Here is a 24097-nt window from a genome sequence, read left to right on the forward strand (position 1 = left end):
AATAGCACACCATGATTTTTCAAGGCTATCTATTGCTTCCAGTGCTCAGGGGTGTTTAAAGCACAAACCACTACTGCTTGTCAGATTACAGATTTGTTCATATGTTATTACTGTAGTGCAAGATGGAGGTACTGAAGTGCAGCAGACAAATAGAAGAAAGGTTTCTGAGTATGTTCCCTGACTTTTTTCCCTTGTCATATGTGCTTGCATACTTTGTCTAAAGAAAGATCTTGTGTCCACTATATTTTCAGACACAAACAGTGTACTTTTATAAATTTGCACTCAGCAAAATTGATACCTTGAACTAATTAAATCCTGTGTTTAGATAAAAAAAAGAAACAATAAAAAAGAAAATAGAGAGTTAATATTTTTTAAAATTTTGCATAAACGTTTGTCTCATTTCTATATAATCTTAGATAATATGATTGGATTATTTGCAAATTGAATGAGTTGATAACCTGGTAGATAACCTAGGTGTCTGTTCAGTTCACTGAGGCAAAAGGAACTTCACAGTATATTTCAGCAGGGCAAATTTCACACCAAGATTTGCTAATCACTTTTTCTGTGGAAAATGAAGATTTGAGCATCAAATCAGCATCTGAATTTCTATTTAGGACATGGGATTTCATGTTGATTCTTTATTTAAAATATAATTTTTCTGATCTTTCTATTTAACAATTCCACTAAGTAATATCATCTATTAACATAAAACTTCTCTTATACTTGGACATAGATGATGAATTTTGGCAATCCTGCAGAATAAAAATTATATGATGTATTGATTTGCTCTGTGCTCCCTCTAAAGGATAAATGTCCCTGTAGGAAACAGCAAAGAGTACATGGTTCTCAATGTGAAGTGTTATTCAATAGTAAATACAGAAAATGTCGTAGAATAAGCAGTTTTCACTATGGAGACAGATGGTCACATCACTTGGCTAGCATTCAGCTTTTTTCCCTGAGATGTTTAAATAATGTTTATCAAACAATAGACAGGGATAAAAATCAAGGTAGCCTTAAATTTATCTAAAGGAGAACAGCAGGCTGCTCTAGAACTGTCCTATAAATGACAATAAACAGCTCTTGAATGAAAATCAATAATGTGGAAAGAGAATTTTTCTACTGTGTTGTAGAAATACATATATCTACATATATTTTTCTTGTAATGATATGTTCTGTCCTCTTTCCTTGCTCAGAGATCAGCATACTGTTTACATACCTGGCAGAGTGTACAATGATTAGAGGCAAAACCAGATGGCCATATTTTTCCTTGTCTTGTTTATTTAGATGATGGATAGACGAATCCCGACTTTACCTGTCAATCCAGCTGTAATTATTTACATTGCAGTGTGAATTTTTGCATGCAAGTGCTCATGCAGGTACACGCTTGTGCACACACCAATAGAAGTAAACTCTTTCTCTTTCTTCCTCAGGCTTAGAAAGAATTGCGAGAGATTCAGCCTATGAACAAGAAGGAAAAGTTCAGTTTGTCATCGATGCAGTGTATTCCATGGCCTATGCCCTGCACAACATGCATAAAGATCTCTGTCCTGGATATATTGGTCTGTGTCCAAGGATGAGCACAACTGATGGTAAAGAACTGCTTAGCTATATCCGGGCAGTAAATTTTAATGGTAAGTTACATGGACTCTTTTTTTGCCCCTCTCTTCTTCAGATGTTCCATAAGTGACAAGTGGGGTTTTATTCTTTATATAGGATACTTTAAGGCACAGTGGAAAACAGGATTAGAAGCAGTTCTCATTTAATCAGAACTGTGAGTTTTTCCACCTGCTCTGAAACCTCTAGTGTATTTTTCATCTTAACATTTTTCATCCTAACATTAAGCTGCTCCCAAAAGAGGCAGATGTTAAAAATATGAATCTGTCGATCAAAATATTCCAGTGAAAAGCTGCTATTATGGAAACAAATTGAGGACTCATACAATCTTAGCGACAGAGTAAAAATAATTTGACAGTGCTTGCTTATGTATTTGCAAGAAAAAGAATTTAAAAAATACCCTTTTCAAAATTTCCTTCTAAAATTAATTAATAATCTCCTACATAAGTAAATAGTGAAATTGCTTTTGATTTGCATATTTAAATTTCAATTAAAACACTCACTAGCAGTTCCAACCTCTTTTCCATTTCATTGTTTTTGACTCAGTAATTTAATGAGCTTTAACACAACTACAATATGTATTTTTAAACAACACTACATAATATTCTGTGGAGCTGGGATCTGCCTGCTGGGGAAATGTAGTTACAGGTGCTTATGCTGTTAACAGCAGAGGCCAATAACAAACAGGATTAATTGATGAATATAGATTTAGAAATGTGTAGCACGTACTTGATGGTGAAATAAAGTTGCCAAAACCCTAAATTGTTTCATTAGCAGTAATATTTATTATAGACAATATTTGCCATTATTTTACAAAGAAATGGAATGATGTGCTTTGCTCTGTTAGGGTTGGGATTTTTTTCCTTACTTGGTGGTAATTCATGTACTACACATGCCTTCTGACTAACAGAGAGAAGCACTCTCTATCACAATTCATTCCAATGACCTCAGCTGCAAGCAGTTTTGAAAAAAGCACAAGGTCATTTTGAATTTAACTTCTGAGTGGAAGCTTTTTTTGCTTTAGGTAATACACCAGACCACTTGGTTGATACAAATGTTGATTATAGTTCACAGTTTTTTCTTTCTATGCAATTTTTATGAAAAGGAAATCCCTGCCTCCAGCAATATAAAGTCAAAAGTCTAAATGATTCTTTAGTGATTTTAAAGAACACCTGGAATGCAGAATGTTGCTGGAAAATGGGAAATATTGTGATGATGAAAAAGGTAGGAAGCATATAGTAAGGTTTGCAGTGATAATTACCTACATTTCCAGTAGATGTTTTTCTGGGTCTGTGTTGTTAAAGCATAAAGTGATCTATTTTCATTTGGTGAGCATGAAAGTTTAGCATAACTAGATAAGCTGTACATTTTTATATGAAAGCTTCCACTCCCTAGATAATTATATTTCATCAATACCTGTAAAAATTTCTGTTGCTGACTCTAAGTACGGCAATAAACAGAGATGAAAGCATTCTGGATGCTAAGGAAAATGTATTTGATTTTGAAACAGTGATTTACTGAAAGAGAGGGGAAAAAAAGAATGAAGAAAAAGAAACATTTACTTGAGGTTAGCTTCCTGCCCCATACTAGGCTAGTCCACATTATGTACCAGTGTACCAATTTTTTGGGTGTGTTATATGCCCAAACATTTTATTTTCTTAGAGGCATAAGAAGAGGCATTCAGAGGCATAAGAAGAAGATGGTCTTAAACACTTTGCCTTTTCCTATCAATCCACAATTCCTGTTCTTCAGGGCAGCTCTACTGCTGTGTCTGACAGAGGTGAATATTTTACATAGGTTACAAGACTTCCTGTGCTGGGACTAAACAGCAATGCTGTGTGATGTGATGCACATCAGTTTTGATGTGCATCCTAGTCTCAATCAGTAATAATGTCTTATATTAAAAATTAACTGATAAATGAAAGGAAAACCCTGGCTTTCTTAGCCATTCCAGATACCATTTTTCTACCCTAGCAATCATAGGAGCACGGTCCATCTGAAGCTGTCAAAGACCTCCACCTACTCTAACCCTCTGCCTGGTTCAGGATCAGCATAATCAGGTTCTTTAGGACCAGCATAATCAGGTTCTTTAGGACCATGCCCATCCAGGTTTTAAATAGCTGCAGGGGTGGAAAATCCTCCAGAATTCTCTCTGAGTAGTCAATTGCAATATATAATCAAATTCACAGTAAAAAAAAAATTATATCAAGAAGTAACTGGCATTTTTGAGACAGGCAGTTTTTCCCTTTCTTCAATATTAATTTCTTAACATGATCCTACCCTTATGCATATTAAACCAACTTCTCACCTCTATTCAGTATATCCATTTTAATCATGTAGTAGTGAATAGGTTCAAGTCCAGTTAATATATTGACACATTCAACTTAGTGGTTTTCACCTCACAAAGTGTGATCTGTGTTCTGAAGGACCTCTGTCTTATGGAGGGTATTTGCAAGGGTGAGAAAACCCACATTTTTCTGTTTATTGGAGTAACTGATTTGCTTTTGATTGCAAGAAATCTCTTTGAAGAACATTTATTTTGGTTTACTTAGTTTATTTTAATTTACAAATTATGAAGATTTGCTTTCTGGAAGGATTAATCTGTGTAATATTCCATGACACCTTCATGTCTGAAGGGTGATCATAACCATCAGTGCATATTGAAATGATGTGATTGATAAGACATTTGTTTCTGCTTAGATATTCTTTCACTTGTACGCTAAATGGAGAAAATCTCATAGTTCATCATGATTTTAAATCAGAGAGAACTTGACTGGTAATAGAAATAAAGAAATTTCTTTACACAAGATGTGAGTTACTGCAGAGTGTAGATTCCTGTTTTACTGTTGCCTGTGTTTTTCAGAGGAGAGCTAGGAAAGAATGGTCTCTAGACTTATATAATTTTCATTTATAATGGGCATTTAAAAACTAATTTAATTTAGTAGGAAAAGAAACTTCTAACATGCAAGTAGTACAGCTTATTACTGTGTATACCTAAAATGTTTCCAAAAGAAAATAGAAAAGCAATGTTCTGAGATATGGCATACTTAGTACCTTGGGTTCTTGATGGTTACTTTTAGCAGACCATAACCAGCCCGTCTGTTTCTTTGGTCAATTAATATATTATTTGATCAACTTTTGAAAGTGGTTCTATTAATCTTTCTTTTCTCAGGCAAAAAGCAAATATTATCATTAGAGTTGTTCTTATTTTAATAAGTTGCCACATTTGAAAGATTTTTCCTATCTCTCTTTTAATCCAAATGAGATATTTATGCAAAACTGGTATTTCATATTTAAAGCTTTGTAAAGAGAAGAGTTTTTCTCTTAATTAGATTTATAAATGGTGATATGCACAATAGGGTAATTGTGGCATGATTCAATATGTTCTCCCATCACATTACTCTAGTGTTCTCATTCTATTTAACTTCATTATTCTGTCTACAAAACAAGCAGGTGTTTTATAAGAGTTTTTACCCTGGCAGGTGCTGAGTGCTTCATGAGAAGTTTTCTGTTGAATTCAACCTAAGTGCTCATCAGTTAACAGGAACAGGACTTGAGCATGCATTTGCAGTGGATGGAAGTGTTTTAAAGGTGGTTTTGTTTTGATTTTAAGAAAAAGATTTGTCTTTGTACTTCCTTCCAGGCAAAGAATTACAGCATGGATACAGTGCTATTTCTTGGATGGGAATAAAACTCTCTTTTTTCCCTCCACCCTTTTTGTGTGTGTTTCTCTCTCCTCCCAAGCTCTGTCTTTCTAGGCAGTGAAGAGTAGCAGTTTTTTGCCTACCTTTAGTCATATATTGGTATTTATATTTATATTTACACAATTTAGAAATTTTACTAATAAATGTAACTCTGTAACAAAATGTATTTACAAATATAGCATATGAGTTTTAAACTTATAAAGGTAAGGTCAGCACTTGACCTCTACTCGCATACTTGAAAGGAGACATCTTATTTGCTTTGGTGGGCTATTTTTCCCAGGGAGTAATAGGGATACTTGGTAATTTGGCTTTTTTCATGCAAGCAGGGGTAATAGAGAATGGAGCAGATAATAGGTGGAAGCACTGATTCCTCTCTGCCATCACTGCTTAGGTAAATGTCTGCTTCTTCAAGAGGTCATTGCAACATCACTTCCCTCTCCTGGTGAAGAAAAGACTTGAAATATAGTCTGAGTGTGCAAACTTCTCTGGACAAAGTACAGCAACTATGTTGCTTTCTCAGATTTTGTGACAAATCCACAAAAACACTGGAAAAGGCTGCTTAAAAAAAGTTGTGGAATCTCCATCCCTGGAGACACTCAAAACCTGGCTGGACACAGGCAGCCTCCTCTAGCTGAGTCTGCCCTAAGAAGAGGGGTTGAACTTGGTGATTTCCATAGTTCCCTGCCCACCTCGGTCTTGCTGTGATCCCATAACATTACCTGGACTTGAAAGACAGAAAAATATTATCACCTAACCCCACTTTACAATGTTCCACTTTTTTCTTCCGGAACTAATTTCATAGTCTGAGTGGACGAGAAAGCCTTGCTGTTATTTGTTTCTTAGATATGTTAATTTAATGCCTTTGAGGAAAGATTAATTTTGGCTGAACACACAGAGACACACTGCAGCATTAACCCCATTTAAAAAGAGAATATCAAAAAAATTCATCCTGAAATGGCAGAATAATACCAGAGAATGAGAATAAAAGAACAGAAGCTAGCAGGCTAATTCAAAATAAGGTGTCGACTAAAATAAAAATTAATGATCATTCTATCACATTGTAATATTTGTTTTTTCTGAGAAGATAGTATCTATACAGAACATTTAAAGAAACCCCAGAAGAATGAGATTTTTCATAAAGAATTTTGAACCCCCTAGAGAATCATTATTGTGGAATCAGCCATTTACAAAATTAATCTTCCTCTGCTATCTTTTGAAGTTGCTAAGACATCAATCTATGCAAAACTCTCTTGACTTAATATTCAGCTCAGACTGTTTTAAATGTTTTCTTCAAGAAAGCTGTCACCTCTCAATTCTTTCATGGAGTACAAAATTTGCATTCTCAAATCATTATTTATCATTAAAACAGAAGCTTCAAAATGGTGCACTTTCAGGCTGATAAGTTTTGACATTTTTTGAGGCATTAAGCACAATAGAACTAAACGTCCCCCTTAAAATGTACTGGTGCTATGCTTCTCACTCAGGTTTTTAAAATTCCTCCTCTCAAGTCTACAACTACCCTTAGAGAAAAAAAAACCTTTTAAAAATAGTTTAAATTTTGCACGTCTTGCATTTTTTTGCAAGTTATGAGTTCTTATAGGCATAAGAACTATATTTAGTTCTCATAATTTAGAACTTTTTACTGTCAGAAACACTTAGGATCATAGGATGCCACTGGTACTGGATTCTGATAGGGTCGAAAAACTATCTAAGTATAATGTGAGATAATAGCAGATGAATAGATCAGATATGGATAAATAAGATTAACAATGAATTGGGAAGGGCAGAATGCTGCTGACCTTACTAGGACTCACTGTGGTAGCAAATCAAGTTTCACTAATCTGTACCATGTTAAAAAAATAGATACAGCTTTCAGTTACAGAAGTGGGAGTGGCAGGGGGAATGTCTGCTGGAGTTTTATAAAGATCTGTGATGTTTTTTCTGTCATAGCTACATCACATGTCAAAATTCTATGTAATTTTTTTTTGAAATCTTGGTGGTACAGAGAAATGTTTGAAAACATGGCTAAAGCTTAAATAAACATAAAACTGAATTCATAAAATAAAATTCAAAATTCTTTTCACGTACTTTTGTCATAGTTTCACAGGTGTCTGACTTGGTTTGCAAATGCACTGGGAACTAGGGCACACAACTTGTAACAAAGAGTCCTGGGTCCAATTTGCCGAGCCTTTATATTAAATAAATTAAAGAGTTGTTACCAGTGTTAACTTATTATTGGTAATTAACAGGGAATGATTTCAAATAAATTCTGCTTTGGCATGCTAATTATTTTAATGGAATTAATCCAGGTGGCTGTACAAGAAACTAAAATTGCAGAGTGATCTGAATCACTCTTAATGGATTTAAGTAATGTACGGCCATAATGTAAGCAGGCTTAGCAAGCAGAGCTTGGAGCTGCTGTGATTCTGAGGTGCACCACGAGTCCATGTGATTAAAATCAGTGGTTAAGAAAATTATTGGTGTGAAACTAGAATGTAGAACCTAAAAGCAAGTGCAATTTATAGCTGTGGTTTTGCTTATGTACAGATCTTAAGTACTGATTAATTGAGCAATATATATGCTCCACATACAAAATTCATGATGCAGAACTTGACTGAGGTCAATTATGTTTTGAGAAACAAGGTCTAATTCATAAGATATTTTAATAATTAATATGCTACGGAAGGTGATAAAGGATTTACTCTCATTACTCAATGAAAATTGATTTGCATCTCCTGATAGGTACTGATATCCAGATATATCCTTTCTACTATGATCAAGTGAAAAACTCAAGCTGCAGCAAAGAGGCTGAAAAAATTAACCTTTGTTAATTTTAACCCTTTGTTAACCCCAAGCAAAAAAGTATCAGTGTGCAAAGAAATTATGGGGTTTTTTAACCTTTAGTCTGTGTCAGAAACAACACAGTTTCAGTTCTGTAGCATTTTTAAGCTTTTCTGATAGCCTTACTTTTATTAACAGGAAGAAGGCCTGACACGTTTTGAGGAAAATGATACCTTGGAAAGCTTCATAACTTGAATGTTTAAATTTAAAATCTCTTCTTAAATCTATCAAATCAAATGAGAATGTTTGTACAAATTTCTAATTTTCCGCACTTGTTGATTTATGGCTTTTTTGGTAATACAACTGTTCTGCAAGCCATCAGGACAGATGTGAGGGGAAATAGATTGGTTTTAATACCTCTGTAACTGAATAATATGAGCTTTTTTATTTTCTTACAACACTTACTTAAAACAAAATAAGACACATTAGAGAGAATATAGAAGAAAAAAGGAAAAATATTTTGTTAATGGTATTTGATAGTATAAAGAAGCTGCATTTTAAATCGTTTATGAAAAAAGTGATCTATCTGTATCTAGTAATGGCCTAAGTGACAAAATCAAAAATAGAATAATTATTTCAGACGATCACTGTCAGTGAAATTATCTTGATAAATCTTACATTGTAACACAAAGATAAAAATAAAAATTTCTTTTTATTAAAAGGAATGGCAGTGAAATCATGTAGGCTAAATACTGTGGCATAGGAACTACAGTGAAGAGAGAATAATTTTAAAGTTAATAGATATTACTGGCATCATCAGATGGTACTGTTTAGTTTTTCTGCTCTAGGGAGATGTTCTCAGCAGTAATCAACCAAGTTCAGGTGCATAATCAAAGGAGTATTGGATTCAAGAGCAAGTAATTTGTGTTATACCCAGTTACCAGATGTGATCTTAAGCAAAACTGGGGAGAATCTGAGGAGACTCAGCAGAGTATTCAAGAGGAAGGAGGCAGGATTCAGTTCATCCCATACAGGCCAATTGGTTTCCCTGTTTCAGTAGCTGGTGAATTCCAACATGTCTTGTTCTTCATATAACTGGGGAAGGCTGATACTTCTCAAGGCTACCAGAGAGAATCTGTCCATTTGCATTTAGGCACCATGGACACGTATCTGCTTCTGTGTTTTCTGCAGTTAGAGCATATCTAATAGTATGAAATATTAAGTATGTGGAAGACAGTGTGTCTTAGAAGCTTCTCCAACCCAGAAAAGGAAGTATTTCTTATTATTTCTGAGTATTAAGATATCCAATAATTTTGGCAACATGGCATCCTATGTTTTGTGTTGAAGAGATTGGACCCAAATTGTTATGTCTGTTCCTGCAGCACTCTTTTGTATTTGGATTCTAGGTACATGCTAACTACATATCTCTTTGTAACATTTTCCCACATGTTTTAAATTAAAGTGGATAAGGATTCAGAGTTGCTCAAGACATTTGTAACTAGAATTTACCAATATACAAACAATAAAGAAGAAGAAAATTGATCTATTCAGACTAAATTAATCAATGAAAACTGTTAGAGGATGATTGCAGTAATTTTATCTTTAAACTCTGATCTTGTCCTACAAGCACAACCAAACTCAAAAACCACAGCAGACAGAAATTGATTCTAGTTACTACTGTTCAGAAGTTTCCAATGCTTGGAAGAATTAAAACCCAATGACCCACCCTGAGTGCTGTGAAATTGTGAGTATTTAACTGAATTGAATTGACTCACCCTTTTTATTTTACATTCGGCAATGGAGCAACATCATCAGTTTGCACAAATATTTCTCAAAAAGTGGATATTAAATTTTATCTGTTTATTGATTAGTTGAAAAAAGGAAAAATTCTATATTCTAACCAGAAAATCTCAGAAATATTATGTTTATCAACACTAGGTTTATAAAGTTTCAACCATACTATATTTGATAAAAAATTTAGATTTTCTTTTATTGGGTCTGAAATACCAGTGTTCATCAACCATACTGGACACCAGCTATAGAAAAGTCATCACTTTACAAGCTCTAAAGAATTCTTAAAAAGATAAGATAACCTAAAATCTAGGCCAACTGCCAAGCAAACAGATAGAAAAAAATTTGCATTTAAAATTACTTATTTTTATTATAGGTATCATCTAGTCACTTAGATGTGGCTCTGAGTTTGGGCCTTGCACTTGCTGTATACTGGAAGATGGTTCCTAAGAGCTTGGAAAGCATCCTAATAACAGTGGTTACCTGAGCTGTCTGAGGAATTCAAAATATCTCGAGATTATACATGTGGTCTCTGCCACATATGTTTATTGTCAGGAGTAGAAGAGCAGCACAGTATTTGTTCTGGTTTAGAGCAAATTTAGCGAGGGAACTTTCAAAGAGGTCCCTCTAGAAAGCAGATTCAAGCTGCCATTCCCCCAGCCAGTTCAGGAGGTAAATCTCCTATGAGAGAAGTGGAAAAAACTGTTTAACAAACAAAGTATTCACAAACATGAGAAAATGAATAATACTAAACAATGGAACTTCTCATTGTTCTGAAGAGATGGCAGATTCAGAGAGGGTCCTTTTTGTGGGCTGTAGCTCGGCTCGCTCAGTCTCTTATCAGTCCCTCCTACGCCGGAAAATGCCGCGTCTCGGCCCTGGTGTGCCACAGGCGTGAACTCCTGGTGCTTTTCTGGTTTTTCAGTCCAGAGCAGGGTCAATCAGTTCCAAGAAAAAGAAAAGCCACATTCTGGGAAACTCCTCTGCCTCAGCTAGCTAAAAAAGCTAACTAAAAGCAAAGGAGAGCTCTTTCCTCCTGTCTGTGCTGCAGAAAACACACACTGAGCGAGAGAAGCTCCAATCTCTCTATTTTTGAATACAGCTGCAAAAATACTCTACTGCTTTTCCTGCTCCACCCTTTCGCTCTCCAATCTAATCTTAAAAGCAGGAAACTCAATATCTAGCATAAGCAAAACAGACAACTGGGGATACAGACATCCTAAAATCACCCTAAGACACACAGCAAGAGATAGTCCTTGACATTCATTAAATGAATATTTTCCTGGGAGCTGTATGTTTTTCAGTGGAAAGACAAGGGAGTTTGTACTTACTTGTGGCAGGCAGAGGATAGAGTTTGTACAGACTTGGTGGAAAGGAAGTAGCTACACCCATGCACTGTACTCTGCTGCCTGCTCAGAATTTCTTTTCTCTCAAGATTTGCCATACATACACTCATCAAACTCTTTAAGATGAGAAAAATTGCAAAATCTTATGTATCTTATGGACATCTAAGTAATAGATTTTTTTTCTTTTAACTGTAAGACCAAGGAAACAGATACAATCACAGAAAATACATTATTGCCCACCCTGAACGTTGCTCACCCTAGCTGGATCAATGTTTGGTTTTCCTGTGTAATTCTTCAGCTACCCAAGTACTACCCTGGACTTGCTCTAATATAGCTTGATCCTGATTTGAGAGACAAAAATGTATTGGCAGTACTCCTGTGTCACACATAATCACATTTTATAAATATATCCCTAGGTAGCATCAAGTCACAGCTCATAATATGGACAGTTATGGTAGCTGTGTCCCACTTTTTTGGGATGATAATTAGCATTTTAAGGGAAGGCAAAAATGATTTATGCAACCTCAAGTCATCATCTGCATGCAGGATATGCAGCTACAGGGCAGTTAGACTGTACAAACTTGAAAGGCTTATTTAGTGCAATCTCTGGTGTGGGTCTCCAAGTCCTACTCAGAGATCTGAAGAGAAAGCCTCAGGATATTAGAGTCCACTGCTTATCATGTTAGAGAAAAACAACTAAGGGTGCTTGAAAATTATCCTTATATTGACATACAGCCACTGTGGGGAGGTTTCTGCCAAGCCAGCTGCCTTTTAAAGGCTCCAGCTTTTGATAGTTACAAATTGTTGTATTGATCCTCCTTTATGCATGGACTAATTGCAGCTCAAACACTGATAATTTTTTCTGTTTGTCACTTTCACTGGTTTTTACCAGCAAGGGATATTGTTTATTCTCAATGTGCTTAGGCAAGGTCTCTTTCTTCCCCAGGCATAAAAGGCACATGGTTTTAATAAGTTTCTTGTTTTAATGCATGAGTTCTTCTAAACCTTGTATTGTGAAACAGAAAATTCTGAGGAATGTGTAAAATAAAGAAAGTAATGTTCAAGCAGATGTTCCTAAACCCAAGTTGTTAACTCAAGTTCCTAATGCATACATCAATTTGCACAGCAAATATGAAGGGATAAAGTGGGGTTTAGATACAGGGCTTTAGTGAATTATTGCATGGTACATAGACACAACTGGCTGTTGTGTTTGGGCAGGGCTCCCTTGTGCCAAGGTGACAGCAGAGCTGAGCTGCCTCCCTAAGCATCCAGGATCCCTGTGAGTTTGTAGCTGCATTTCTCTTGATTTCTGTCCAGAGAGGAAAACTCAGAGAAGAGAAATAGACAAAAAATAAGTGTGCCTCTCCCTCTTGGAACCAAGCTGCAATGTGGCTGAAGAAGAAGCTGTGTGCCTCACTGGTTGGGCTGAGGAGCCTCTGAAAGGGGGAGTGTAAATGCTGGTACTTCAGTAACTTAGAGATGCAAAGTGGTGCCACATGGACAGTTCTTAGATAATTAAATTCAACTCAGATCTTGGTCACTAAAAATGTCATCTGGGGCCCAGCCCTTCCTATTGTTCCTTGTCTTGTAAAAATGTCATCCTGTTTTATATAGATCTCTTCAGATTGTGAAGTCCTTGGAGTCTGTGATAACACAGACCTCGTAAATGTTGATGTATAGTGGCTAAATGGGAGGTGATCAAAAAAAGGAATAATTCTCACGGGGTTCAGTGTCTTCTGAGATTACACATAGATCTTTTATTAAGGATCATATATGAAAAATTAACACAGATGTGTCTATCTTTATTTTCTTGGTTTTGTATGTCCTTTTGACACTTCAAAAGTTGTAAAGATGGCTATAAATTCTCCTAGATTTTCTTCCTTGCTACTGATACAATTGCTTCTTTGTCCTCCCTCAGAGATCCTTCTGTCAGAATCAATAACAACCAGATCAATGAAAATAAATTCTGAAAATTTAAATCTTTTATCTTCATGGTGCTGACTTGATAATGGTTTCTAATGGAATATTAAATAGGTATGAGCACACATGTTGGAGTGAATTGCTGGACAGATATGTAACAAAAGGTTTCTGAGTAGGGAAATGCTAAAGGATGATGAAACCTGACAATAATAGAAGTCTGTGGAAAAAGCACTGAGGGTGAGAACAAATGAACATGATTCCTATAGAACAGGGTCAAAAGCCTGTGCCTGAACCATATGATTTGTTGCTAGGAAATAGAAAGTAATAAGGTTAGGCACAGAAAAACAGAAAGGCTTATAACTTCAGGAGATTGACACACTACAAATATTGAACAGTACATAGATTAGAGACAAGAACTATTTATATGGTATTGCTTTTTTTGTTTTTCTCCATGAGAAATAACAGAAACAGTAGAGATTCATGATGATGTAGGTGATAAAAGGTGCAGTTTTTCTTAGTGTTGTGAAAGGTCATAGCAAAACTACTATGATGTATTGGCCTTATTTTGTGTGTGTATTGCAAGATGATGTGGAAGAGGGGACAAATACAGAAATGGAATAATACAGGAGCATAGAGATTTAGCTATTCAAATAGCCAAACAGTGTAGGAAAAGTATTCAATTTGTTTCACATTAGATGTGAATATGTGGTGAGTGCAGCTGTCTACACATGAACTAGTTGATTACAGAGCTTTTAGAAAGTGAATGGTGAGAAAGTCATTTAGTGTGGCATGGTTTGCCTCATCATTTAATTCTCTAAAATATGCCAGATTAATTGCTCTGTATAGATGCCTCCAATGACAACAGAGAAAATCTATAAAACTCTGTGAGTTATCTATTTCCAAAAACAGGTGAGAGGACTGCAATATTATTCTGGTTTTTTTTGAGAAAAATGAGCTGAAGGATAGAAGCTAGGAATAAAGTGGTGAGTTTTTATTGTAAATCACCTGAAAGATGTCTACCAAATAAAAATGAGATGGCAGGAACTTAGAATATGTGCAAAAGTCATATCATAACACTACTTTGCAGAGAGATATTAATCTAATGATCACTAACAAATGCAGTAATAATAACCATAAATTATATATCAATAAAATTAGACTATTATTTTGTCTGCTTTAAAAGCAATCAGAGGAAAAGCAATCCACATGGAATTCTTCCTTGTATGCACAGAGATTGTATAGAGTAATTAAGACATAACCAAATGCTAAAATCTCCTTACAGACAAAATTGTTAATCTTAAAGATTGTTTAAATGCATCTTGTGAAACAAGATTTTCAATTATACCAGTATGAAAACACCTTTAAAACTGAAAATAATCTGCCATTTGCAAAGCTTACAAAGGGAAAGGAAGATGGAAAAAGAGCTTAGGAAAATTAAAATAAAATTGGTTATAAAAAACCTACCAAAACTGGTAGGAAGAACTGGTGGATAAAAAGATGTAAATGAAAACCTTTATGTGTCTGTAATACACTTAGAAAAGTAATTCTGACAGTAAGTGACAGGGGTTGACAAAGTTTGGGAACTGAACATTAAACAAACAAAAAAGAAATGTTTGGAGCAAGCAACAGTACTTACAAAGCTATTTATTATTTGGAACATAAGCAAACTGGAGAAGTTACCTGGGGAAAAGGACTGAGTGTGGTAGAAGAGTTTTCTGTTTAATTCTGGAGGCCCTGAGAGCCCAAAGAGATAATGTTATTTTTCAGTTGTCATTTGTCAACAGTCTGCTAAGAAGGTGAGGAACTTTGATAATCATGACTAGAGAAATGAGATAGGGAAATGAATGATATAATTAATTGTTCTGTAGCATTCACCTTTTCCATCTTTACAGTGTCTATCTACACAAAGTGAACATGACTAAGCATTTCCAAGAAAAAGTGCAGCATATTCTAAGAAATATATGTAAAATCATTTGATATATAAGTGAAAAAGAAATAAGAATGAAAATGTGTACAGAAAGCTGAATGCTAGATTTAGAAGAGATTAAGTAAAATGTTTAATGACAGGTTGTCTTTCATGGCTTTATATGATGGCCTGTTCAGGGATCTGAGGAGATCTATATAAAATCACTGCAAAATTTAGTGCTCTGGCATTCCAATAAGGATGGTCTACACAATAAGACTGGAGAAAAGTTTGCATAATTTAGTGTTAAAAGATTATATTAGAGATAAAAATAATATTATGATGTTACAAATCCTTAATTTGCCTGAAGAAAGAGACTGAAGAGAAAGGCAGGACTCTACTGTGAGAGTTATCTGAGTTGTTACTCATTTTTTCTTCTCTTATTTCTAGAAACACCAGCACTCTGTATTCTTACCAAAGTTCCTGTTATTAGCCTGTAAATGCCTCAGATTCACATATAATCTTATTTTTACTGCCTTAGTCCCTAAAATTACCCAAATTCTGCCATATGATGTTTAATCTCACCCCATGTCACCAGTGTATCCTATCCATATTCATGCTATTGTTGCATTTGTCCAGTGCATATATGTCCCAAAAGGACATCTTTTTGCCCCTTGAGGGCATAGTCAGTGGTGAAAACACTAAAATTTTCCAAAATAGACTCTGAAGAACTGCACAGGGAAGCTACCAATACCAGGACACTTTCAGCACAACCTGTTTGATCTCCTTTTTGATCCACTTTACAGTCTGGTTTCTGATCCCCACCTTTTCAATTTTAATCAGTCATCTCCTATGGAATACATTTCTGAAATCCAGAGAGATTGTATCTGTCAGGCTTTCCTTGTAAATAAGTAAATAATGTCTGTCAAAAGAAGACACCAGGATTTTTGGCATGATCCATTTCTGAAAAATTTATGTAGCTTTTATCTTTATTTGCATTTCTGTCTGTTTCGTCTACAGAGATATCTATATGGGTAGAATAACTATTGATCATGAAAATATAGCCTGAAAAACACATCAATAAAGTATAAAAAGTGGAATTAAGAATCTGTTTGAAGAAATAAGAGATTTACTTGTAGATAAGTGATTTTGGCACAAACCTCATTCTAGGTTTTGTGTGTTCAGTGCTGCCTCTTGAGAATATCATGGAATTATTCTGGGAATCCAGTCAAACAATATGTCAGGAAACCTGACCTCAGTGATTTTTTTTTTTTTTTCAGAGGACATCAGGCAATAAACAAGGTTTTCTGAAGCACTAATTTCAGAGCTGACTCTGCCTGTTGGCAAACTGGATTTAACTAGGGGTATCTGGAGACATGTTAATGAATTTCAGATTAACACAAGTGCTAAACCTACTGCCATAATTAAGAAAGGCCTGCCAATCACTGCCTCATTTGCACTGGCACAATTTATTCCGTAGATTTCTGTTGCAATATTAACATCTAGTGAGGACAGCAATTAATTGCTAAATGAATCCTAAAAGAGCAGTTCACAGGAATAAGAAAAATGACTATCAAAAGATTTTTGCAGCCCATTCCACTGTGTATATCCCAAAGTTATATAATTTTTGTGCAATTTTCCACATTTACCTGCCCAATCTCATTCTGGGAAACATGTCTTTTCAAAAGTAGCACTTCTGAAAAAAAAAAGTGTCTCTTTTAATTGAAATTACTTATTTTAATTTCTGGTAATATTTTGTGCATTATCATAACATCATAGAATCCTTAAGGCTAGAAAATACCTCTATCTGTAACATACAAGACCTGTGAAATTGTAATAAAGGTTTCCACTCCCTCTGTGTTACATGCATTTTTTTCTTAATTTCATAGAACTTGCTGCATGTATTTTATTTTCTTCTTCTTCCTCTGTTGGCTCAACTGAAATGGCAAGAGTTGTAAACTTCCTATGATTTTATCCATGTTTTATACACTTTTAAAATTAGAAGAAGATTACTTATTAGTTTCTAATTATAATCTAGATCTGCATTTTTACAAAGAGATTTGTTTCCATTTACACATATCTGCAACTATTTAGTTAATTAGTCAATCTTACTTCTAAAGGGAAATACTATAAATTTGCAGGCCAGAATAAACATAAGAGTTATGCATATCATGAGTACCTTGACTACCGGTGCAATTTTTTAAATGCCTGACTCTTTATGAGTTCCTCCAACATAAAGCTATTGAGGGTTGAGCTCCTGAAGCCTTTCCACCAGACTGACAACAATTAATAATGTGGGGGTTTCATGGATCATCTTCCATTCTTATGTCATCAAAAAGCATCGCCTGTGGTTCTTTTACACCTCTTTTGGCTTGGTGGTGCAGCCAAATGGTTGCAAATATCATGTCATTGTGATTGATAATTTGCAACTTTCTGAAAGTCTGGGATCACTAGATCTCAGAAACAGTTACTGCTCACAAAACCAGGCTGGTCCTCTGGAGATGTCTAGCACAGTCCTCTCTGCTCAGAGTAGACAGCTACAGCAGCAGCTTGCTCAGGTCTGCATGCAGTTGAATGTGAAATATCTCCAGGGAGTGAGATGACTCAACCTCTCAGAGCATCCTATTCCACTGTTTGGATTCTTGCACATTGAAAAGTTTTTTTTTCTGTTTTTGTGTTTGGGTTTTTTGTTTGGTTGGTTGTCCTTTTTTTTTTTGTTGTTGTTGTTTTATTTTGCTTTGTTTTGTTTTTAATGCTTAAACAGAACTTGCTCTGGTTTGGTATCTGCTCATTGCCTCTTGTCCTGTCTCTGGACATGATAGAGAAAAGTCTGCCCCCACCCAATAAGATATTTATACACACTGATATAAGATTCCCTTCTCAAGTGTTCCCTTCTCCAAGCTGAAAAGTCTCAGCTTTCTCAGCTTCTTCTTGCATAAAAGATGCTCCTTTACCATCTTTGTGACCTCTTGTACTACTCACTGCAGTTTGTGTGTGTCTCTTACTGTCGAGCCCAGAACTGGACACGGTGCTCCAGCTGTGCTCCCACCAGTGCTCAGGGGACAGGAAGGATCAGCTCTTCAGCGTGCTGCACACACTCAGCACCTCATCTGCCACCACCACACTGACCCTTTTGCATCAGAAAAGGAACTTTTTTCCTGCAATTTTTAAGACTCTGGTTTGGACATGCTGTGAGTCTCTGCACCAAATAAGCACAGACCTTTCTTGCCCTGCTTTGTCACAGCTCCCCTCCATTTGGTGGATGGCCCCTCAGTGCAGGGCCTGCAGAGATGCATCATCATCCCTTGGGAGCCTGGTATCTGATATGCTGGGGGAGCTGCTCTGGTGTGTGCTGGGGACACACTGTGTCACTCCCCCCTGCCGCAGCACACAAATTCTCTCCTCAGCAGCAGGGTTTCCAGAAGGCTTTTGCACATCATCTGCACAAAACAGTTCTCTGGAAAATTCACACTGACCTGGCCCTTAAGCTCACCTCTCCCAGCACCTGCTGAAAGGGTACTTGTCTCTCCTTGCTCAAAGCTCAAAGCACCCTTTGATCATGAATGGCCTCTTTACAAGCTGCTGGGAGTCACAGGCCCCATGGCTGCTTTTTCCTGATGAAGCAGGTGCCTTGACATTCCTCCAGGAGTTCCCAGAAATCCCTGGCTATCCCAGAAGGGCTTCACAGGCTGTACACAAGCAGAACCCTAAAAACACTAAGCAACCAGCTATGTCTGATGCCTGCCTCTGTTAGCTCTGTTTTCCTTGTCCTTCCTGGTCCTATGGCTGTTTTTCTTTTTCCTCCTAAAATAGATGAAAAAAGAAAGTGGTATCACTTTTTGTATCTGGTTTAAGACTCTTCTGTGTTACTGAAGCATTTGAGTTTTCCATGTATATGAAGAGGACATAGTAATTATTGCCTCTAGAAATTAGAGGACTTTGCTAAATGGACTTTTTTGTACATGGAAAAAAATGAACTCAATCTTCTTTACTATCAATAGTGCCCTTATTGACAAGGATAGAGGTCTTTTTCTACAGGAGCAGCCAGGTCATACACATAAAGATATTCAGATTTTTACCTATTATACATTTCTGATGAAATGTTGGGACACAGCAGTGCTGGTATACAGTATTATTGTTGTGCAGTCCTTGAGTGTTACAGTGGTATTATGATAACTTATTTCACCTGGTAAATCTCTTAAAAGTCTTGGAGAAAAATGAATCCCAAACTCTTCTTGAGGAACACCAAATAACATATAGTCACATTTAAAATTACATGTTATAACCTTTCATTTAAGCAAGCAGTTAAGAATCTTAAAGTATAAAATTGTAGTTAACGAGAAAGCCATCTATTGATTCACTGAATTTTGTGGCATTATCCCTGTAAAGTTATGTATGTGTCTTAACTGTATTGTTAGTGGCCACCTTAATGGAATTGTAAGTAGCACTTAGCTGGCAGAAATGTGATTAAGATGCATTATAAGCATGATAAAAACTACTTTTGACACCAAATAGAAATAAATTTGATGATATAAGAGGTTCTCTGGAAGCAATGATCTGAACATCTTTTCTTTCAGAAGTTTTAAGGAACAAAAGAGATATAAACAGTAGAGATGATACATAAATTGGAGAGATCATTATATGGGTTCAGTTGACAAACACATAACCTTTATAAAAAAATGTGTCATCTGCTCGAAATTGACAACTAAAGAACTTTAGTCAGAGTTAAAATTATTCCCTTTTAACTTGCTTGAGGTTCTGAAATGACAGGTGCTAATCACTGAAAGAATTGTACTCATTTGCTGTTAAAGGACAATGAGGTTTCCAGAGTCAGAACCATCAAAAGCAGGAAGGAAGAGTAGAGAGCCCAATGAAGGAGGGGAGGAGGGAAAGCAGCAGCTGTAAATCAGTGTTGCTGCTTTGAACAGCCTGTCTTATGGCTCCTTATCCACTGCAAATCTGGCACTGGCAGTGCAGCCAAGACTAGACAGTTTCAGATGTTCTTGGATATTTGTCAGTCACTGTTATCTGCAGGCTTGAGGAATTAGTCCTCTAAAAGAGGACATAGGCTCTGTTGTTGAGAGAACATCAAACTGGTATCTTCATAATGCTCAATATTCGCTCTGGTTATATAAATACTTAATAACAATGTTTATGAAAGAGTCATTTAAACACATTAAAAACTAGAAAGATGACCAAAAAGGTGACATAATTAAATTTAAAATTCCTATTGATTTCAGTTTTATGATCTTCAGCCCTGAGTTCTAATGCAAAACTAAATCACTTTTTGTGCAGACTTACATATTTCCCCTGGGCTCATCTGAGACATAGAAGTGTTTGAGTTAGCAGTCAGGTTATGCCTCAAATCTCATTCAGAATCACTTTCAAAACTTGTCAGACAGGTTTCTGCAGGTTAAAGTATGAAAACTGAAATATTTCTGTTTCCCTTCCAGCCACATAATATTGTGAGTTTCTGAATATTTAAAAGTGAAAGGAAAAAGAGGGTCTGGGTTGTGGTTGGTGTTTTGGCTTTTTTTATATTGGTTGGTTGGTTTGAAGATTTGTTTTTGCTTGCTTGATTTTTCTTGTTTGTTTCTCTCATTTTAATGGAATCAGTATTACAGCACATTAAGCAGTAATGTGTGAATGTAAGTCTAAGGAAGAATGACATTTTTAATTGCTTTAGAAACCTGCTATATGTGATTTTGAATTCACATAATTACTCCTCACATCTATATTTAAAATTCAGACACTCATTTCATGATATTTATACTTTCAGACCTTGAGTGATCAAGTTTCACCACAAGACAAGCCTAATTTATCAGTTTATTTTGAACTCAAATCCACAGGGAACAAAAATAAGAACTTTTACTTTCTTATTATTCTTACTTTTTAATATTTTTGATATATCATATTGCCTCTCAGTCTTTTCTTCTCTTGACCTAACAAGCCTGCTTCCTTTAACCACTTACTGAAGGTTTTCTATATCTCCGGAGTTTCTCTTGTTCCATATCTTTTCTAAAATGCTGTTCACAAAATAGATATAATATTCCACTCTGAGTCTTGCTTGTATTAGATAGAATGGAATAAATTTTAAAAATAATCTTTATAAATTTAAAAAAAATTAATTTTACATAAAATGTCATGTTTAGCTTGTGATAGAGCCACTGGTAGTAATGGGGTACTATTGCTGTCTGCCAGTTGTTTCCCTTCTGCAATGAACTGGTTAACTTTTCTACAGTGAAATGCAGCTCTTGCCCTTACTTGTACCTAATTTTCTTCAGACTTCAACCTGTTGAGATTAATTTGGAACAATGCATTTGTAGCTCTCTCAGCATGGTGTCTGTCAACTTCTAGATGTAATAACCCTACTTTTGATTTCTTTATCTAAACTATTAAAGAATGCAATGAATGCACTCCTACCCCTGTGGAACAGTACTGCAAACCCTTGTCCAGCCTGACAGCAACACTTCCTGATAATAGCAACACTCCCTGATTCCATCCAGGGAGTGTTTCCCTAGAGTTTGCTTATCAAAAGGTCATGAGAGAGAGCATCGGGCAGCATTTTAAAGAGAAGCAAAATGACAATGTGACTGCTTTCCTGTATCCAAAAGGCCTATTATGCCATCATGAGGGAAAAAAATTATTTTGACGTGACTTGTTCTTGATGAATCCACTGTCACTGTTACTCATCTTCACAACTTTCTTATCTTGTAAGTGCTCAAACAGTGTTTGATTATTTCTTCTACCACTTTTAAGGAACTGAAATTGAACTAACTGACCTTGAATTTCATGACTTTTCTCTCCTTCTCTCACCCTAAAATAAGAACGATGTTTATCTAATTCCATTTTCCTTGAATTTTGTCTTCTCTCTGTCCCTATTAAGAATTGTTTCTTAATGAGGGAAACTGTAATTTATTGAAATTTTCTAAGATCATTAAAATCTGTGAGAGCTGTCATTATTACATTAAAACTCATCATTCCTTTGTAGTTGTTTAAAGTGTGCCCTTAAGATATGTAGGTAAAACTTGGAGGCACGAACTAGTGTCTCTATTCTATGCAACACATGCTATATATGATAAATTATTTAGAAAAACTAGAATTGCCTTAGGACAATATAATATTTAGAAGAAATCTAAGAATCATGGAAGATATAGTAAAAGGGCCAAAACCAAACCTCTCAAAGCTTGCAATATTAAGAATGACATTTGAGGTGTGATCTTTAAAAAGGCAGAAGCATCTGCTGTTCTCATAAAACTATCATCAGTTTGCTTTTTGTGACCAACAGTTTTGAAACTGTTCCATGAGAAAACTTTTTTCTCAGTCTTTTCCAGAAAATTTCATTGCTAATTTGCTTTTTAGATTCCCTACAGAGAACTTCCAGAATATTCATGTTTAAGGCTGATAAGTGGATAATGCAGGATAATCAAAGGCCCAACAATGGGCAGCTGGTCCCTATAGACTCATATTTTTTATGGCGTATAAAAAATTAAATAATATTTCTTGAATAAACTGTATTTAATATGGAGGAAGATTTATCATTTGATAACATTAAGAGAATAAAATTAAAATATTAAATTTATTCATCTGTAATTAAAACAGAAGACAAAGCAAGGTTGGTAACAGACATTCTGAGAATACACTGAGTTAGCAAATGAGTGAAATGATTGACACCTGGCCAGTGCTGTCATACTGCATCTCTACAGTGTTCTCAGGTACTGTTTGGAAAAATATTCACTGCAATATTTCAAGTGGAATTTAGTAGGAATGAAAAATAAAATTTCAACCACCATTTTCTTTCCTTGCTGTGGAACATTACTCCTTTTCAACAGTGATGCTCAACAGCATTTTGAGGCAAATTGATAATGCTAAATGATCACATGAATTCATTCAATTAAAAATCTGTCTTGTTTAAAAAAATCAACAAACCAACCAATCAAACTATCATCCTACCAACCAACCATAATGAACATCTATTTATTCTAAATCTCATTTTATTCTAAATTTCCTTATTAGTTGCTCTTCACTATTCCAAATCCTATGTTGGTAAATTCTTTTTATGTTTCTTGTGGTTGAAAAAGAGAAAATTAAATAATAAAAGGAAAAAAAAACTATATTATTATTATTCATCTATTATTATAGATTATTATTATTATTATTAACTTTTATAATCAATTTGTGAGATTAAAATCATTAATATTACTACCTTTGTCAGAAACACCTTACATTACATATTCAGGACCTTTCTAGGTTAGGTATTTTAGTATAGAGGGTCAGACCCTAATTGTTCATCTACCTGTGTGAGAAGGGGTGGAGGGATGAGGGTGGGTGGAGTGGTGGAGGTGAAGTAGCATTAATTCGTCATATTAACAGTATTCAAGATAACTAAAGATTTCTATTTATCTAGATCATGTTTGACTAGAATTCAGTGTAAGTGTATAACATCTGAGCTTTCAGAGAGTGTTCAATGTGAATTAGCATGACTGGGTGTTTGTGAAACCTTCCATGTGAAATGTTTGCTAGGCTGTCACACACATGCACTCAGAGCTGAAGCTGAGGACCTTTGCAATGTACAATAGATTGTCTTTGAATACCTTTTTATTTCTGTATCTCATTTTCATCCTGTTTATTTTATCTAAAAGTCATAAACTTCTATCTCTGCAAAGGGAGAATTAAAAAGAAAACAGAAAGGAGTGAAACCTGGTTGAAAATTGCTTCAGATAGATTTTGGAGCTGCAAATTATTCTTAGGTGGATGTTTTAGGAGAGTTTGCTTGTATATTATAATTTTTTTGTCAGAATTATTAAAATAAAGTAACATATTCAATTTCTGTAGAAAGCACTTTATAATAGGTTCACTTTTACTCTTGAGCTGATATCATCATTAATAATTTTCTTAACTGCCTTTATGTGTATTTTCACAGGATTTACTGCATTGTGCTCCTAAAAATGCTAGTTTGCTGGAAATGTACATAGATGAGATTTTTAATGCATTTATCTCAAGCAAAAATTAATATGTAGGATTTTGCATATACTTGT

General features: G+C 35.3%; 1 protein-coding gene across 6 annotated transcripts in view; it reads left to right on the forward strand.

Annotated features, from left to right (window-relative positions):
• The window catches only part of GRM8 (glutamate metabotropic receptor 8), a 315303-nt gene that overhangs the window by 192714 nt on the left and 98492 nt on the right, over positions 1 to 24097 (forward strand). For all 6 annotated transcript variants that reach the window (XM_036400684.2, XM_036400679.2, XM_036400680.2 and 3 more), the window contains one exon: positions 1431 to 1631. In XM_036400684.2, the coding sequence (XP_036256577.1) occupies positions 1431 to 1631 (201 nt within the window). The remainder of the gene's footprint in view (positions 1 to 1430; positions 1632 to 24097) is intronic.

This window comes from Molothrus ater, chromosome 5, assembly GCF_012460135.2.
Source record: "Molothrus ater isolate BHLD 08-10-18 breed brown headed cowbird chromosome 5, BPBGC_Mater_1.1, whole genome shotgun sequence".
NCBI classification, from domain to species: domain Eukaryota; kingdom Metazoa; phylum Chordata; class Aves; order Passeriformes; family Icteridae; genus Molothrus; species Molothrus ater.